This window comes from Erpetoichthys calabaricus, chromosome 18 (genome assembly GCF_900747795.2).
Source record: "Erpetoichthys calabaricus chromosome 18, fErpCal1.3, whole genome shotgun sequence".
NCBI lineage: Eukaryota > Metazoa > Chordata > Cladistia > Polypteriformes > Polypteridae > Erpetoichthys > Erpetoichthys calabaricus.
Window position 1 is genome coordinate 51,680,957 of NC_041411.2, and position 20,720 is coordinate 51,701,676.

Below are 20,720 nucleotides of genomic sequence, written 5' to 3' on the forward strand. Positions count from 1 at the left end.
AAAGTAACCAATAAATGCACATGAGGTAAATCCTGTTTTGAAATTCTCTGACTTAAACTTCAAAGCCTTACAATATTTACATACCCAATATATTCGATCTCTATTCGCCTTTTCGTTATTTCTCCTAGTAATAAATTTCCCTTTGTTTGCGCTAATGCGATGTTTACTTTCTTTGTTTTGACACATTTGTTTTTTTTTTTTTTGCTTTCATATTCTTTACCTTTCTCTGCATGTGTATCGTGCCATCGTTTTTTTTTTACCCTTTTGAATGCCAATGCTTTCATAATCTCTAACCTGCTCTGCTTGGCAAAGAGATCACAACTACATTCTTGCCCCGGATAGCAAAATCAAAAATATTGTATATCAAGAGGCCCTCGGATATGAAAGCTATCAATATAAATTCTTCTCAATACAAATTTCTACATTTTTCAAATATTTTTTGTTGATTTTTAAAGTTTGTCCTGTTTTACTACTACATGGACGGTGCTGCAGGGGACAGCTAATAAAATACACACACACATATATATTTTTTTTATTATTGATTCCTTCATCTATGTTCCTGCCTGATTTTGTGACTTTTTTTAGTTAGTTAGAAAGGGAATTGATGGATGGGTTTGAGTAACTACTAATATTTTCTTATCCCCTATTGTGACTTATAGTTCGTTGACACCAGGTGCCATTTGGAGGAAAAATTTGTTAATGAACTGTGATTTGTGTATCAATTACTGGAAAATGTCAGTGCAGCACAACATTTTTGTTGACCTTAAAATACTAAGTAAATGCATGTATCATATTGAATATTGAAATTTAAATGAAACTGGTGTGCTAACTTGAAGTCCATCCACATGGTTCCCCTACTCTTTAGTTTTCTAAAGCATATATTTAGTATTCTATATGAGGTGTTTTTTTGTATTTGTATCTTTTTCCAGTGCAGATTTGTTTGAAGATTTTTGCTATTCAAAATTTATTGAAATACAAGCCTTGGTGGAGAGGATCTAGCAGTAAAATACAAGAAGAACAAAAACGGTTCTTTTGAAGAACTAAAGGATGCAGCAGGTTAGATACCTTGGTTTGGCACACTATGATCTCTTATGCTCATTTTCAAATTAGTACAATTCTGTTAATTACTATACTATTTTATGATAAAAACAATGGACAGAGGTAAACATATGCTATTTTTATAAAATGTATTTTCTCATCTACCATAGATATCTGTTTACATTAAATTCTCATACTTTTTAAAAGGTTTCCTTGGTAAACATCAAGAAAATGATAAATTAACTAATTATGTGGAGTAATTTGCTACAACTTGAAAAAAAATAAAGGCAAATTTGTGTCATACATCCTCTAAACCTGCATATGGATAGATAAAAACTATCCTGGCATCACTAGACAAAGGACAGGAAAAGATACCAGTTGTCCCATGGGAGAAAGACTTTCCAAGACTCTGGTCATAAAGATTTTATGGAGCCATTTCTGGATAAAGGCGGAACAGTAACAACAGTTGCACAAAATGTGACAGGAGCTTCCACCTGCAGTTGTAGTCACTCACTTACTGAAATAGCATTGCACATGTACTTTGTCAGCATGCCCGTATTGATCAAACACAGGAAGCTCTGCAGTCTACTTGTGACTTTACGCTGTAGGAAGATAAGTAAATAAAGCAAGGTAAATAGGTAAATAACATTCAATGTGACTTTTATGGAAGTAACATATAAATGTTTCTTATGTAAAGACCATCACAAAGCATAATCACAAACAGGACTTAACATGATACTTTGGCGAGCTTTGTAGGTCCTTCAGTTTCGTTGAAGGATATGCGCATGGCAGATTCACTGGTAGGATGATACCCAATCTCTTGCTGCATCCAAACGGTGCCATCTTTCACCTTTACGTCCTGGTACAGCTACGTCATTCTACGTGTGACTAGACATTTCTTGTGAACTGAGAGAAAAACAAAACACTAACTTTACTTTTACAATTACCATAAATTTACACCGGCTGTTACAGACTCAAATAAATCGAATGTATGGTTTTTATTCTATAATAGTAATATTAATAACTGTTCACTACTCCAGACAGTTAATGCTGCAGTATAGCGGGTCCGTGGCTTCAAAAAAAAAAAAGGGCCAGGTTTTAAATCCATTAAGCCGTGTCACTCTCTGTGGGCGCGATTGAACGGCTGTGGGGAGTTAATTAGAGTAGTTGGAGCGAGTCGCACCTGCATGTGTGGGTGCGATCGTTCACAATTGCTTCATTGGCTTCCTGCGGCATGTGATTAAAGCGCTGTGCCCACGGGAGGGGTGTGTATGTATACAGGCCGGCACAAAGGAAGGGGAGATGTTGAGAAACGGGAATAGATCGATTGTGGAAAAGAAAAGGAAAAAGAGGTTAATAACTAAATGAAAGGCAGTCTTAGCAGGAGGATTTGGCCACCTGTAAGGAGGAGACAGCATGAGCTGGAAGGAGCGTTTGGCTGTGGTGCTGTAGGGGCTAGTTCCCCCCACTGAATGTTTGGTTGGAGTGGGGTGAGCAAGGCAGGTGTCCTCCCGATGGATCTGAGGAGCGACTATGTGAGCGCAAAAGAAGAAGGGAAGAGAGCCGAAACTTGGGCGGTCTGGCTGGGATGTCCTTAAGGCAGCCAAGATGGAGGTCGGCCGAAAGGAGCTCGTTGGTGTTGGGTCTCTGCTGGCTACGCGAGTTATGGGTGAGCCGGGGAGAATGAGAGAAGGAGGTGTGCTAAGATCGTGAAGATTGAGACTGCATTTTTTAACCTCGGATTTTAAAGGATTTATTGTTTTTATCCCCACTTTGCACTGTTTTTATGGATTATTTATTGAAACCGTGATGCACTGCACTTTGGACACTGTTTTGATTTTTATTATGGAATTAAAGCACTTTGGCACTTTTTGCACTATCCCTTGGCTTTATTTGAGAATCGTCCTCATTTGTCAGCTCATCTTGGTGACATTACCGACAGTGCCGGTTTTCAAGAGCTCCCAGCAGCCAGATGGAAGCGTGGAGCGAACCCGCATCTTCACAAATGCATAAACGACCCGCAATCAAACGCACAACCTCTTGACTTGGAGACAGTATTTCTTACCTGTGCACCAACCAAGCAGACGTACAAGTGTGTGTGTGTCTGTCTCATACCCTATCCCCATTTCTTTTACTTTGGTTAAATTCTAGAAAAAAAGCGCCCTTGCTTTGTTATATCTGTGTTTTTTGTGAAAGTGTTTATTTGATATTTGGACTTCCATCTTCACACATTATACACTTCATGTCAGCATTTTGCCAATTATTAGTAGAACATGAAAAAAGTTTCTGTTCTAGTTATGTGTTCAACATTTCGTGCCTTGTATTTCCTGTCATCCTACATTTGCACAGATCATTGTAGACATGGAACACACATGAAATGTATGAATCCTGAATAATGATATATTATTTACCCTATACAGTTCAAGCCACCTCACATTCAGATAAACAGACTTGAACTGGGAGAACTTTGTATACGACTAAGGCTGCGTTGGTGGGGGATGGAATTGCAGGCTGCCTTCTGCCGGTGCTGATCAACACATTTGCAAAACAAAAAACGCTGATGAGGAGGTGCGAGGGAATTTAAGATGGCCCGGGATTCCGGGTTTTTTCAAAAGCTTCAGGGATTCTAGTGTTAAAACTGGGACAGGAGTGTGTGATTCAGATATTTTGGGATCATGCTGTTCTTCCAGTGGTTAATCCTTTGATTCAGAACATACTAGTAGTAAATCCATTCTGACCATGGAGCTATTTCTCCATGCACACATATTTGGGAGATCATGGTAGTTTTTCAATTTTTTCTATATGTATTTTGTGAACTTGGAAAATACTTATGATAGTGTGTCATATGCTGTCATGTGGAACGTGCATTAAATGTTTTGAGTTCTTAAACCTATACTATGTTCCTTTTGTTTCCCTGCACCTGCATGAATAGAAATGATATACTGTTCTGTGAACTGATGTCTGTTTTATCTGGCTTGGGGGTCTAAGAAGTACTTGTCTCATGGGCAGAGTTTGGGATTTATGCTGTGGGCCAAACCAGATGAAATTTAAAAATTAATTACATTTTCCTAGGATCCCAACCAAGCTGCTACATATTTCCATCATATATCCATATCCCAAATGTTCATATTGTGAACAACCAGGTAATAAACACACTAAAACATTTTGAACATATAATAGATTCTGTAGGCATAAAATGAAATGTATTAATCAAATATTAATCAAAGCATATAATTTCATTAATATACCTTTAATAAGTATGCCACCTAACATAAGAACAGAGCATCTCCAAGGCAGATCAAACTTGTATGTACAGTATAGGCAGTAAAAATACCATGATGGGTGTAGTATTTGCCCACATATGGCAGCATAGAGAAACAAAAATAACTTGCCACGTGTGGAGCTCCCTCAGTATATGTTCAGAGTAACTTGTTTAGAATTCTCTGGTGCTCACGGTATCCACAGTGAACAAACATGGTACTTGTGATTTAATCGGACTTTGCTTGGCCCCATCATTGCAAATAGCATTAGCCCGAGCCCTGCTCTACCACTTGTTTGCTGCATTATTCTAACAGGGACCATTAATGTCGGGGCGTTCTGCAGTAATAACGAATTTGAAGAATTTATCTTGTCCATAATAAAAACTGCAGGAGTGATTTTATGCACTTAGTGCTATCTATAATGTAATTTTCAAATAGGATTCTCTGGCTGTAATTATTAACAATCTGCATTAGCAACTTTGCATATATACACAGCACCTGCCAAACATAATGTTGTGATGCTGCCAGCACTGAATAATCTAGGCAACAAATGTAATCAGGATGGCTAGAAGGGAGCCTTTCATCTCTTTATGAATTCACAAGTATATTTAAATATTTTTTTTACATTTCTTTTAAATGTAAAAGAGTGGGCTTTTTTTTCCTCATGTAGAAAATCATTAATTAAGGTGCCTAACTTGATGGGTACAACACCCTGAGGGCCTGTCCAGAACAGTGGGGTCTGCTCTGTTTTAACACTACGAATACCACTGAGGCCCTACGGGAAAAAAAACAAAAAAACTCATAATCCTGGGCCACCTTAAATTCCTTCGCAACCTCCTCATCAGCATTTTTTTGTTTTGCAAATGTGTCGATCAGCACAAGCAGCAAGCACCCAGCTCAAGTCTCTTTATCATGGCGTGAGGTGTCTGGAGTTGTATAGGGTAAATAATATAGTTTTATGTGGAATACGTATATTTCAAGCGCGTTCCATGTTTACAAAGATCTGTGTAAGTATAGGATGACACGAAATGCAAAACAAGAAATGCTGAACACATACCTATAATGTTATACTAATAATGACATGAAGTGTATAATGGTGTGAAGACTTTAGTCCCAAGTATCAAATAAACACATGCACTTTTATTCAAGAATATAACCAAAGAAAAAAAATCATTCAATTCACATGTTGCTAGGCATGATTACAAAACCCAAGCTCAAAATGTCAATTGACAATGGAGCAGAGGTAAGAACTGCTGACTTATAACAAAAGGTTCTTGGTTCGAGTATGGGCTCTCCGCGTTTTAAGTAGTGAGCTGCAGTATATTATTACTATAATATAATAAAAAACATACATTTGATTGGAGTCTGTAACACCCGGTGTAAATTTTGTGTGCTTGTAAAAGTTTGCACTTTTTTTTTATTCAGTTTTACCATCAGCATGGCACTGCCAAATCTAAACACTAGTATGGCGAATTGCTTTCATACTAAAGTGACTTTAGCTGCAGGTGGAAGTCTCATTTTATTTATGGTGCCAATCAGAGTTGTATTGCGGTGCAGCAGTCTGTTAGCCAGCAAAAGCACTGTGAGAAGCTGTCTGTAGGTTATGGTGGTCATCGCTACTCTTGTGAAAAAGAATGCAGATAAATGCCATCAACTCAGAGAGGGAGAGGCAAGTTCATTGTACCACGATGAACGTCACTGACACCACATTCTCTTAACTCTTTCCTAATGGTATATCTTATGTCCTCTGCTATTTGTGAATTTTGGGTCTTAGAGATGCGTGTTTGTATTAAAATGGTGATTTTTTCCGTGATATGAGAGCAGCTGTTCTAAATTGAAGAGTATAGTTACAAATTCACAAGTGATGTTAAAGGTGATGGGCAAGATTGACCAAAGAGTCAGTGCAGTGCCTGCAGTTTTGTAAATGTGCACTGGACTATAGTGGTGAAGCAGTAGCAAGAGTCCTCAAAACAAAGTTTTCAGTTTTACCAGTTAATTTAACATGTCCGAATAACCCGAGTGGTCATGTACTCTGCATAGTAACCAAAAGATTAAGAATGCAACACAAGCTGCAGAAATTAATTTTTTGGGCTCACCCTCCCAGATAATGTGAGGATTTAAGTAAAACAGGAAGACCTTCAATTAGTACTACTGCTTTTCTGAAGACCCGTTCGAGGTGGTTAGGGCATTTTGTGAGGATGCTCTGTTGTTATACTAAAAAAGGACCACTAGAAGAATTCCTAGGCATCCTCTAATACTTACTTGAGTAAGTGTATATCTTAACTGGTCTGGAAACACCAATAAAATTTTCCAAGTACAGATGAAGAATATTTCTATGAATTAGATCATGTGATCTTTTTGGTTTGCTGTGTTGAAAACTGAAGACTTTAGATTTTGTGTGAATGTATATTTTAAGTAAACCATCTTGTATTTGTCAATGCTGAGCAATAAAATAGTATTTTTAAATTTTGTCTCTATGTAATAGGTAGAACCTGCAATATTGTTTTGCAGCTCTTTATGTGCTTTAAACTGTGCTTTGAGTTATCTTGGTTCAGTTATATTTTATGTTGCTGCTGTATTGAAGAGATTTAATTAGTGGCATGGTGGTGCAGTGGTTAGTGCTAGCGCCTCATGGATTCTGCCCTACACAGTTCAGTTCTTCCTAGTCGTGCATTTGTGGAGCACTTGCTAGATGTCCTCTTGTTTGCCATGTTCCACCCACATTCCAAAGTTTGTACATAGATGGGTTAACTGCTGAATACAAATCAGATCATAGAGACCTATAATAGACCTGGTGCTATTTTGTGTCTGCTCCCAGTTAGCCAGGATAGGCTGTGGACCTTCCCATGACCCATAATTGGAATATGAGGGCTTAAGAAAAAAATGGCCTGAGAACTTTTATGAAATAAAAAGTATTTGTAATTTTTAAAATGTGGTGTGTTTTTTTTCTTCTTCTTCTTTCAGTGAACCATTTTTTTTCTTACTCATATATGGAGAAATCATATTTGATCCAGCTTTTTTAGTGTTTGAATGAACAGCCAGCACATTGTGTTTTGTCCTGTCACAAATATCTTTAATCATAATAACAAGGACACATTTTCATACTCCTGTTTTGATTATAATAGAGTAGTATTAACCATAGTCTTAATTTGATCCCTCTGTTTCAATATATTTTTATGCTCCTGAAACTGATATTTTACTTTTTTTATGAATTCTTAGTGATTTTTACAGAAGATGAGAAGGAACAGTTGAGGAAATTCAGTAATAAATCCTTTCTGCTTGACAAGAATGAAACTCTTCATGTATGGATAGGCCTAATTGATATCTTATTGGCTTATGCTTATGAAATACGTGTATGTGAAGGAGAAAAAAATGTAGGTAACTTATTTTTTTATCTTTCTATATTTATAATTCAGCTTTCATTATAAATATTGTATGTATTTTATTTATTCAGTAGTTTTTTAAGACTGACAGCTCATTGATAGGTGAGGTTGAATAACTGTCCTGCCATCTCTGATAGAAGGCTATAATATTAGACTGGTACATAGCACTTAACTGTGCAAGCACACCTGACAAAATGGATACATAACTTGTTTGCTTACAAGCTTCTGTGTAACTTATATGCTTAAATGTTTGTTGTATATATTCAATTGTATGCTTACATAACATTTAAAATCAGAAAATACGCCCCTATATATATATATATACTATAACTTCATTGGAAGTTTTGAACTTGAGTTGAATCTTGAGTGGGGTAATATGCTTGGTCATGTGTAAAAATGGGCAAATATATGTAAATACCAAAAATATCTAAAGCTTTATGAGTGATGGGGATGAAGGAAATGGCATGTATGCATGTATGCCAAAGTATAGTACAAAAATCAATGCAGTATTATGGTTGTAAACACACACAACTGCGTTAAGCCTTAAATCTGTATTCTGTACATAGGTTGTCCAAATTGTGGTTTTCTTTATAATACTCTTGATACTTTCACTGTACTAATCCTCAAACCCATTATGCACATATTTTGTTAATGCATGTATGTTGTTGGCACTGCAATGAGGTGCCCCTCTGATCTATGCTTGCTTCATTTGTTTCATTCCTTACGTCTTTTCTTTCTTGGACACTCTCTGACTCCTCATTACCTCATATTAGAAAGAGCCGGTTCAGAAAGTGGCTGTATACTTTAAACACCTTTATATCCTCTTCTTTTCTGTAACAGTAGCAAGTCCATCATCATTACCATATGTAACCAATAGGTGTTATTTCTTTTTCATCTTTATAACTCACTGTAAAAATTTAAACAATAAGCAATAATAGCATCCACAACATAGCCCCGTTTTACTATGTCCAAAACTTCTGGTTTTGATGATATGGCAACTATTTGTCATATTAAAGAAATGAGAAAAGCTGGGGCCTGAGGTGTTTAGAGTCATAGGCAGCATCTAGAATAAACTTCTTCAGTAAATGTCAATTTGCTTTTTTTTATTTTATTTTATAAGTAGATCTGACAATTGCCTTTTTGTTTCATTTGGTTATTTGGTTTCATGTTGTTACTTATAGACTGAATAGATTTTGTAGTGCAGCTGTAAATGTTTGCATAACCTGTTGTTAATTATTAATTTTCTTATATAATCTCCAAGTGATGGTGAACTCTTTTGTAGTTCCAATTCAAGTCAATCTAAAATAATTAAAAATTTGTGATGTTATGTTATTGCTACTGGTTGCAATGTGGTGCCCTCTTTGCCTCCTAGAGTCAGCAGTGTGTATTTTTGTCTAGGTGAATTTCAGAACCAGATTAAAATGCCCCCCCCCCCAAGTATTTCTTATTAGCAGTTTCATTTTACCATAGTGTTATCAGCTAATCTATTGATACAGGTGTTGCTATATTTATCTGTACAGTCATCTGTGAAGAGTGAGTTCTGTCTGCCTGTCAAGTCAATATTGCTTATCAAACTTTTGTAAGCATGCTGGTTAAGCCCCCCATCACACTACCTGATTTTTCCAGTACTTTGCAGTCTTCATTTACATAGTCTTGGCAAATTGGGGGCAGTTGTGGCACATTCAGTGACTGCTATTCATCAGTCTGACATATCCTCAGTGACTTCTATCTGATGTCATGTGTTTGGAATGGAAAAAGAGGAATTGTGGTTGATCTTACTATACCTGAAAAATTTCATACAGCACCGACGTTCTCAGGTGGCACATTATTTAGCTGCTGGAATGCAGTGAGCTCATGATACTTTGGAAATTTTAAACTCTGTTGGAAAGGTGGCATAAAGTCCTGTTCTTTGTCATCTCCTGTGATTTCACTTCCTCAGATGACAAAATTAGCATTTTCTGTTGTAAATTTTGACATCCCCTTCTGCTAGAAGTTGTGTATTGTATTGCAAGCATAAGACAGACAAAGACAATGAAATATTTGAGTACAAGGACTATCAGATCAGTTTTTTAAAATTGGCCATTTTCTTGGCATGCCTTAATCTTTTAACAGTTGTGCACACAACCATTTTCACTGTGTTCTGGCATAAAACTGAGAGCCTTGAGAGGATGACCGGTATTTTGCTTCTAATAGGTATAAAATGTGCCCAGTAGTGATGAGCAAATCCTGTGGAGTTAGATTCACCATGACTCAGTGAAATTTTGTAAATGTTCAAGAACTTTACTAACCTGCACAAAATCCAAGTCAATAGGGAAGAAGGAACTAAACAAGTTTTGAGTGGATGGCAATGTTGTAGTGGTGGTCTCTCTCTCTCTCTCTCTCTCTCATATATATATATATATATATATATATATATATATATATATATATATATATATATATATATATAATCTCCACAATGTAGCAATATGTAAAAAAACTATATAAATCTCTTTACATTTACAGTAGTTCATGGCACTGACTGACTATGTCACGAAGTAGCAAAATGGGATTGGCTCATTCCATTGTTTGACATCTCCGTTCTGGGCGCAGCTATCATGCCGTTTTTGTTTCTGATCTATCTGCAGATGCTTTGCACTTTTTCTTCCATCAAGATGGTAGAAACACTTTGAAAATAGTAATAAATATCATGTTGGTATCATTTCATGGTCTTGTGTGTTTTCTATTTCGGGGATAGGGAGGGTTCTGCTGCATCACAATTCAGATTACATTTTTGGCCATCATAATCGGTTCTGCATACTTGACAGACACTTCCCTTACAATACAATTTACAATACAATTTCTTTTTGTATAGCCCATAATCACACAAGAAGTACTGCAATGGGCTTTGACAGGCCTGCCTCTTGACAGCCCCCCAGCCTTGACTCTCTAAGAAGACAAGGAAAAACTCCCAAAAAAAAACCTTGTAGGGAAAAAATGGAAGAAACCTTGGGAAAGGTGGTTCAAAGAGAGACCCCTTTCCAGGTAGGTGGAGCGTGCAGTGGGTGTCAAAAAGAAGGGGGTCAATAGAATACACAGAAGAGAACAAATCCTCAATACAGTATATAAATACAAATACAAGTACGGAGCAGAATTTAACAGTTGATGATATCACATAATATGATTTGGATTTGTTTAGAGTCCTGGAGACCTTAGCCATCAAGCTGCCTCCCCCATTTGGCCATTCCACAGCTGAGACAGCACTGGGCCAACCAGTCCAATGAAAGGACCCATATACCCCACGATTCCTGCGATCCTCCATCAGGGATGACTTTACCTTATGCAGGCGAAAAAAAACTTGGCAGGTGGGCCGTGGCACCAAGTACCACATTTGAGTACCAAGAAGAGAAACAGAATAGGTGAGGGTTAGTAACAAATTATAACTATCATGTTACTTATGTTTTAGTGCTAATGACAAACAACAGAGATGCAGTCTGTACAGTTAATCAGCAGCTCTAGTCCGGATATGCTAAACTGAAATAGTGAGTCTTCAGCTGGGATTTGAAAGCTGAGACTGAAGGGGCATCTCTTATAGTAGCAGGCAGACCATTCTACAGTTTAGGGGCCCTATAACTAAAAGCTCGACCTCCCACTGTTATTTTGTTAATTCTTGGAATCATAAGCAGACCTGTATCTTGAGATCTTAATGTGTGCTCTGGTTTTTAAGTCATGATAAGTTCAGCCAAGTAAACTGGACCTTGGCCATTTAATGCTTTATATGTTAAAAGGAGGATTTTGAAATCTGCCCTAAACTTAACTGGGAGCTAGTGTAAGGATTTAAGAACTGGAGTTATGTGTTGGAGGCTGTATAAAGAACAATTTGAACATCCAGTGAACAGCGCATTACAGTAGTCAATCCTGCTAGAAATAAATGCATGAACAGTGCCATCAGGAACACTTAAAATACTATTACCCTATTACAGTCCACTCAAAACTAGTTTAGTTCCTCCTTTCCCACTGACTTACAATGCATTTTGTGGAGTTAAGTGAAGTTCCTGCTTCATGTGAATTTGCCAAAATCACAGCGAAGCAGACTGCACAGGGTTCTGTCATCACTGTCATGGAGTAAGCTAGTTAATATCATTACAGATGGAGATCCAACTGAGAGGGATGGGCTTTTTTATTGAAAGAAACAAAAGACAAGTCAGTTAAGATTACTCTGAAACATCGTCAGGAGATTTCATTAGTGGCAGTTTGTATACTTTCATTTCAGCTTCCCATTCTTCTGAATTTTTCTTAAATTTTAAAGGAATAAAAAGAATACTAAATTTTTCTGAGGGAGTGGGGCAATGGTGCAAGTTTAAATTCAGTCGTATCTGCCTGCTTATGCCTAAGATTCATGGTTCCCAGCAGATTAGTTTCAGGTACAGAACTATAAAAAATATAGAAATAAAATGGTGTAAGGGACGGCCAATAACCCAACCCAGCTGGGACCCAAGAGAATGAGGGATGGGGGAAGGCAGTTTCTTTAGGGCACTGCCTCCCCCAGAACAGTAGATGGTAGCTCCCCTATATTGCAGTGGTGCCCCGGAACCCCACAGGGCATGATGGGACTTGGAGTTCCATAGCTCAGCCCTGTTTGGTACCATGGGTGTTGTGAAAGTGGAGGAGTTGTATGGCACAAGCTTTCCGCCTAACCCAGAAGTGCAATCAGGAACAATCTTGAGGACCTCTGAACTAAAGTAACAAGTTTCACTTCAGTGCTGTTCCTTTCTGCTTTCTGTTCACCTGTTTTGATCGCCTCTCTCTTTCTCTCATTAGGCTCTTCTTCCAACTCAGTCCCTCTCCAGTTCAATTTTTGTTTGTCACTTCTTGGGTCTCTTCTTCAAATTCAGTTTTCAAATTATAAGGTTTTTTTCTTCCTCTCTGCTAGTGTCTACAATGAATCCTTTATTTAATGATATTCGTGGTCAGGCTGGCCAGGCTTCTGTAGAAGCCTAATTTCACCATAAGGAGAGACAGGTGATCATAGACATTTATATGGTTTAAGCATTAAACTCTTGGTCAGTCATATTGTTTCTTTGCTAATAGAAAATTGCATCACCTGTGTCTGATTAACAGCAGGTCTTCCAACTTTTAAGACAAAAATTAAAATTGCCAAGAAATTCTTGGGCTTTTTTCATAATATATTCAGTCTCTTCTGTATTTAATCCATTTACTCAGATTAGAGAGTCTTAATATTATCTTGATGAATCTGTAAAAAGGTATGAAGTAACTAAACTGGTTAAATGGTGTAAAATAACCTGATATTAAATGTTAAGTATACAAAATAACTGGAGGTGGACTTTAACCAAAGAAAAAGATCAGTATCACCAGTGCACAACAAAGATCAAACTGTAAGGGCTAGTGTAGAATTTCAAGTTGCTGGGCATCTTCGTATGTAGCACTCTGACTTGCAAAGTCAGCACATCCTTTATGATGAAGAAAGTTTTTTTTTTTTTTTTTTTCTTCCCCTGCAGTTCAATTATTGAAACTGTTTTGACTTTTTCTGATTTTCTGCCAAGGACACATAGTCTGCATTGCTTCTAAAATGATTAGTTGCCATCTCCCGTCTGTGGATGGGTTTCTGTAAATGAAACATACAACTGTAAAAATCTTATAAAGTCTACCCACCCTCTGGTTTTTTTCCTTCCATCTACTAAACAGATTATGTCCATTACGCCCAGAATAAACAGATTTCAAAGCAGTATTTACCTACAAGCTGTGATGTACAAGAATTTATCATCTTGACCTTACAATTTCTGTATAGTATTATGATAAAATTTGTTTGTGTTTTTTTGGTTAAATTTATTTGTAAATATATTGTGTATGTTATATGTCTGTAGGTGGCACGGTGGCGCAGTGGGTAGCGCTGCTGCCTCGCAGTTGGAAGACCTGGGGGACCTGGGTTCGCTTCCCGGGTCCTCCCCACGTGGGTTTCCTCCGGGCGCTCCGGTTACCTCCCACAGTCCAAAAACATGCTGGTTAGGTGGATTGGCGATTCTACATTGGCCCTAGTGTGTGCTTGGTGTGTTTGTGTGTGTCCTGCGGTGGGTTGGCACCCTGCCCGGGATTGTTTCCTGCCTTGTGCCCTGTGTTGGCTGGGATTGGCTCCAGCAGACCCCCATGACCCTGTGTTCGGATTCAGTGGGTTGGAAAATGGATGGATGGATATATGTCTGTATTGATGATTTATTTTTATGAGCTTCACCAAGTCAAAATCCATGTAATAGATATTGTTACTACAATAATGTAAAGCAAAAATATAAAAATACATTAAACTGAAGTGCCAGGATGGGAGTTGTATTTGCCATGCTGAACTTTTTATAATTTATCCATTTTAAAGGTACAGACTGAGAAAGTAAAGCTGAATTTGTGAGCTTGAAGAACTATGAAAAGAAACTGTTTTCATGTCTGCTTGTTTTGGTGTAATCTAGTTTATAACGCCTTGACAGATAGGAGATGTTCAAAGAGATTGTGGTCTGGATGTTAGATATACACCGTAACTTTTAAGCGTCATTATTGATAGAACCCCTGAATATTTACTTGTTTTTTTCATGTTGTAATTCAGGTTGAATCATCATGGAATATACGAAAGTTAAGCGGAACACTCAGCTGGCTAGAGGTAAGAAACATAATGTATTTTCAGCCATTTAAATTTTGAAGCACCATATGCTTATAACTATAATAGTGTCATAACAAAATTGCTTTCTAATATACTCCCTCAATTTTTGAGGTATTAAGAGTATCATTCCAAAATTGTAAGTGGCAACTTAGGCCTGTGTGTTTATCATTTAGTCAAAAAATGACTATTTTAAACTCACACCAAAATGTGTATATTTCTAGTGCGCACTCTGGTGAATATGCAAAATTATAAACTGACCAGATGGCCTTTTTAATTCTGTTTTTCTTAAAAAATATTAATTCTGCTTAGTTTGTTAATAATAAAATATTTTTAGATTTCCATATTGTAATTGGGATACCTTATGATTCAGTGATTAGAGTTACTACCTTGCATGAGTATAATTTTCTTTGTGAGCTGGTCTCTATATGTTATAGAGTTGACACATTTTGTCTAATGTCAAAGTAAAGTTTCTATCTGCACTGTTGTTTCTTCCTGAATTCCAAATGCCCAAATTTCAGGTTGGTTAGTAGCTTTAACTACTTATGCACAAGTGCACAAGGTATGTTATGAGACTGGGAGAGACTGGCTATATTGTTCATCTTGATGTCAATGATGGTAGCACCACAGCTTTATCCCATTTTCTGTCCTCTGTACATGGTGTGACCAAAATGTATGCAAATACACTTAAAGTCTGTAATGTGCACTTTAATCAGACATGAATTGTTTGATTTGCAATTTTAAACTGTGAGGCAGAGGGATAAGTCAAGGAAAAATATGTCTTTGTCCCAAATGTTATGGAGGACACCATATTTATTCCACCCATGTTAACACTAGAATCCCTGAAGCCTACGAAAAAACTTGTAATCCCTTGCCAACTTAAATTCCTTCACACCTCCTCATCAGCATCTTTTGTTTTGCAAATGTGTTGATCAGCGCAAGCAGCTTGCTATCCCATCACCTCCCCCCCAACAGAGCTGAAGTTCTCCCAGCTCAAGTGTGTTTATCTGCCTGTGAGGTGTCTGGAGTATAGGGTAAACAGAGGTGGCCTTAGGGGTGTGCGGGGCCTAGGGCTGATCAACCCCAAGTGGGTCCGGTTACCGGTATGTGTGGACTGTATAAACTTGCGTGCGAATTTAATAAAAATAATGTTAACATACACCGGATTTTCTCATTACAGTATTCATTTAAATTTTTGCAAGGTAACACGCGGAGTTTATCAAAATATAACGATATTTAAGGGGTGGAGTGGTGGCTCTGAGGCTAAGGGTCTGCGCTGGTATCCAGAAGGTTGCTGGATTGAATCCCCGTCACTGCCAAAAGAGATCCTACTCGGCTGGGCCCTTGAGCAAGACCCTTAACCAGTTAATTGCTCCAGGGGTGCTGTACAATGGCTGACCCTGCGCTCTGACCCCAAGGGGTATGCGAAAACTAACAAATTCCTAATGCAAGAAATTGTATAATGCGAAATAAAGAACAACAAAAATATATATATAATCTATTAAAAAAGTGCAATTCATAATTCATGACAATACCACGACAGTACGAAATGTGATGCGGTGTCATGCGGAAATTAGCAGGGCCTTTTCTAGAAAAGTATTAAACACTTCACATCATTATTAGTATAACATGGAAAACGTTTCTGCTTTAGGTATGTGTTCAGCATTTCTTGACTCGCATTTCGTGTCATCCTACACTTACACAGATCTTTGTAGACATGGAACACACATGAAATGTATGTATTCCAAATAACCATATATTATTTACCCTATACTACTCTGGGCACCTTACACGTAGATAAAGAGCCTTGAAGTTTTTGCCCTAGTTGAGTACTCTTGGGGTTGCGGGGGAGGTGTGTGTGGGGGATGGTGATGGGGTGGGAGGCTGCTTGCTGCTTGTACTGATTGACACATGTGCAAAACAACAGAGACGCTGATGAGGAGAGGTGCAAAGGAATTTAAGGTGGCCCAGGTTTCTTTTATTAGTTAACCTAAGAGTTAGCAATTTAGTATTTCCCCTTGAACATTGTCAGGAACCACAAAAAAGTTTCACATGTCACTTTTCATATCATTTAAGTGGGGATTAATCAATCATTTTTCAGCAACAGGAACTGAATAGCATCCACCACTTGCTCAGATAAAGGAAAAATTGTCAACGGTTATTAAAGCTTGCCATTTGCCTTACATTCCTACTAGTCTTTTTTTTTTTGTTTGTTTTTTTTTAATCTGGGACAAAAAATGGAACTGATGATATTTAAGTGTCCCATTTTAGAGGTTGGGCATCAAACTAGAAGAAGTGAGAGATCAAGGTATAGTGTGTAGATAAGTTAAAAATTGGCTTATTCACAGGAAGCAGACAATTATGGTGTGAGGGATCTTATCAAAATTGGATGATGTTAAGAGTTGTGTCTCTCAAAGGCCAGTGCCAAGGCCACAGCTGTTTTGGGTAGGAATACAAATAATAAGCTCATTAAGTTTTCAGATAGTGCCAAGGTAGAAAATCTATAATCCGTTGAATCATTACAGAGGGACTTGTACAGCATACGGGCTTGTGCAGATTTGTGACAGATGAAATATAATGTTGGTTAATGTGAAGTATTACATGTAGGAAGTAAAAATGTTAGATTTGATTAAACAATGGGAGGTCTGAAGACTAAAAAGTACACCTTATGAGGAGGATTGAGGAGTCGTAGTGAACTTGTCGACTTGTCACTATCGACTTCCAGGTAGCATTCCAAAGCAATAAAGGATTCTAACAGAATGTTAGGTTATCTAAACAGATAAAAAGAACTTAATTTGTTCCCAGGGGAAAATTGGGCTTTTTACAGAAACTCTTTAAGTAAATACATAAAAAGGCGGATAAGTAAATAAATAAATGTACACACAAATAGTACTTTTATCTGAAAAATGAATAATATTAAAAAGAAAGAAAACTTCTGACTTGGCAGACACAGTCACGGTGAGGCATTATGAAGACAAACTGCTGTTGGTATAAAGGAGCCCCATTAGCATGTCTTGACACACTTCTGCTGAATAATTTTTTGGCTCAAAGTACTGTGTAAGTGTGTCAGAGAGAGAATGTGAAGCATATATTATAATGGCAGTCAGTTTTCATTTAACACTCTCTTTGGCTAGTACTTCTAGGTGATCCAGAGTGCTAAGCTTGCAGTTGTCCTCTCTTGAAGTGATGTGACCAGCCCAGCACACCACAGCGTAGAAAATTGCACTGGCCGTCAGAGTTTTAGGAAATGTGAAGGATGTCGCTTCCCACATTAAAGGAATATAGTCTTCTAAGGAAAAAGAGCTTGCTCTGCCCTTTCTTGTATAGTTCCTCTGTGTTCGGAGACCAGTCCAGCCTGACATTAATGTGGACCCCAAGTACTTTTAGCAGTGCACCACTTCTACATACACTACCTGAATAGTGAGTGACTGAATGTAGAGGCTATTTGGTACCGTGAATGTCAATAACCAGTTCTTTGATTTTTCTGACGTTGAGTTAGTGTTGGGCGGTATACCAGTTCATACCGAAAACCGTTTTTTATTTTTTTTATGATATGGATTTTTCTTATACCGCAACACCGGTTTAAATTGCCTAAACGACATTCGGAACATAGCACAGCGGGAAACTGTTCAAGTGGGGACCTTTTTCACTGCTACACCGCTAAACACAGATTTGTTGCACAGGGGCTCTTTTTCACTGCTACTCCACTAAATAGGTAGTGGTAGTGTATGTATTGCGCAGTGAAAATGGACAGAGAACATTCCGAAACTGAAGCTGACGATAAAGTTGAACATAATGACACAGAAGAACTTTTGCCGAAAAAAAGGAATCACGTCCGTTTCCTGGAGATACTTTGGTTTTAAAAGGTCGGATGTGGACCATTATGTTCAAATGTGTAAATACTGTTTTTATACTACTGGATAATACTGCAAGCCAAGTTGTACTTGTTTTATTTGTTTTCAATACAGTGTAATTTACCTGGGTACTGTATAATAGTGTGATGACATGTTGACTTTATTCTCGACATTTCCACTTTAATCTCGACGCTTATGACGAGAATAAAGTCGACATGTTGACTTTATTCGCGACATTTCTATTTTATTCTTGCCGTTTATGTCAAGATTAAAGTCGACATGTTGACTTTATTCTCGAAATTTGTCATTAAAATAGAACATCGTAAACTAAACTTCATCATAAAATGAATATTTAATTTACTAGATTTTCTCAAACCCCATCATAAGTTATATAGCACATTAAATGCTTTGTGTTAAGTGTTCCCCGAGCTTCTTAAACTCACTTCCTCTTGCACTAAGAGGAGGCGCCGGCAGCGATCAGCACACAGAATACATTTACTTCATGATATTCCTGCTCTCTGAACATTTAGAATGCTAAGATAAATACTTGATATAATTTTCATGGTGAAATGCATTAAAGCATGCATTAATCATGTAGGGGCACGGCGGCGTGCAGGTTGCACTGCTGCCTCACAGCAAGGGTGTCTTGGATGTACCCTGCCTTGCATTTGCATGTTTTTCTGGTGGGTTTACTTGGTATGCTTGGGGTTTTGTTATGCTATATTGACCCTGCTAGTGTATGTTTTGCTCGTATTCACCCTGCGATGTACTGGCGACTCATTCAGGGATGGGCGCAACCCTGAATGGATGGCATAATTAAACATGTATAATGAAGTTATTTTTAAAGTTCTGGGCTAAGTTTATAACTAGTTTTAATTTCACAAAGACGTTTATCGTGTGGTTTATCGTGTGGTGATTGGTTATGTGGAGAAAGAAAAAGGAAGGATAGGAACTGGGGTTTTGGTACATCAGATAGAGACAGCACGCGTGCAATAAAGAAAGCCCGCTCAGAAGAACATGCATTGAATTCTGTGTTCGTGTCTCCGACCACCAGATCACAAACCCAACATTTACACAATATTTAAGTTAAACCTGTGCGATACCCATTCATACATCCAGTTTTTTGGAGCCTCGTCACACCTGCCATAAAGTTCTCGACACTGAACATACACCTGGGGACCCCTTACTGCGAGGGAGCAGCACTACCGCCTCACTACCGTGCATGTTTAATACCTGCTTTAATGCATTTCATCATGAAAATGATATCAAGTATTTATCTTAGCATTCTAAATTTTCAGAAAGCAGGAATATCATGAAGTGAATGGATTCTGTATGGTGATCGCTGTCTCCTCTTAGTGCGGAGGAAGTCAGTTTAAGAAGCGTAGTGATTAACAACTGGGTCGGGGAACACAACACAAAGCATTTCATATGCTACATTAATTTATGACGGGGTTTGACAAAATCTAGTAAATTAAACATTGATTTTAGGAAGAAGTTTAGTTTACGACATTCTACTTTAATTATGAAGTAAACTATGAGAATAAAGTGGAAATGTCGACTTTAATCTCAACATAAATGGCGAGAATAAAGTGGAAATGTCGACTTTAATCTCAACATAAACGGCGAGAATAAAGTGGAAATGTCGACTTTAATCTCGACATAAACGGTGAGAATAAAGTGGAAATGTTGACTTTATTCTCGACGTATAGTTTGTTTTTTTCTTCACCGTGGCCCTAATACGATTCCGTAGGGCTATACCACAAATAGCATTATAAATGCAAGTTGCAGGTTTATTATTTATGCATATAGCTTAGCTTGAAGCAAGGTCCATATTAATGCAGTTTGCCTAAATGATAGTTCAGGTGGTAAAGATGTCATCACCAAGTTGCACTTGTTTTATTTTATTTTAATTTGGTGAATACTGTGTAATTCACCTGGGCTTAAAGTCTTGAAGTAATAGTGCAACTATCAGAAATAATACTATTATTTATTTTATTGTTATTATTTATTAGTTTAAATATTATGCAGTTTAATGATGATAAAGTTGTTTAAAAAGTCACTTTAACGTGTCAGTGGACAGAGATTGTTAACATTAACAGAAAGTGTAGTTGGTTTACAAAAAATATTTACTATTTATTCCTTTTCTAAGACATATTCAGTGCAATACAACTTTTGACAAGCACTTCTGGATATTTTACTAAGTCTAAATGCCTCTTTGTATGGTTGAAAATATGTTGTCAAAATTATAGTTTAAGTTTTTGCAAAATTTGTTCAATAAAAAGGTTCTTTATTTTGACTGCATCTGTCATGCAATGTGATGCCTTCTCCATTAGTGCCACCCCCTTGAAAACTATCACTTTATGGGGCAATGTATTAATACTTGTGTGCACATTAAAATGTTTTTTTTGTACAATGTACAATACTCTTGACAGTGGAATAGGTTATTCTTAGCCAGTAATTGCAGTGGAAAATGTGGTTAACATCCACTCATGCATGGGTAAAAAAATACCGTCGAATACCGTGAAACCGGGATACTTTAGAAAAA

At 37.4% G+C, this 20,720-nt stretch overlaps 1 protein-coding gene across 1 annotated transcript in view; it reads left to right on the plus strand.

Moving 5' to 3' along the window:
• Window positions 1-20,720, plus strand: part of shq1 (SHQ1, H/ACA ribonucleoprotein assembly factor) — a 92,463-nt gene that overhangs the window by 48,769 nt on the left and 22,974 nt on the right. The window contains 5 exon segments of the mRNA XM_051921546.1: window positions 930-948; window positions 950-1,026; window positions 2,981-2,985; window positions 7,518-7,672; window positions 14,271-14,324. Coding sequence (XP_051777506.1) covers window positions 930-948; window positions 950-1,026; window positions 2,981-2,985; window positions 7,518-7,672; window positions 14,271-14,324 — 310 coding nt within the window.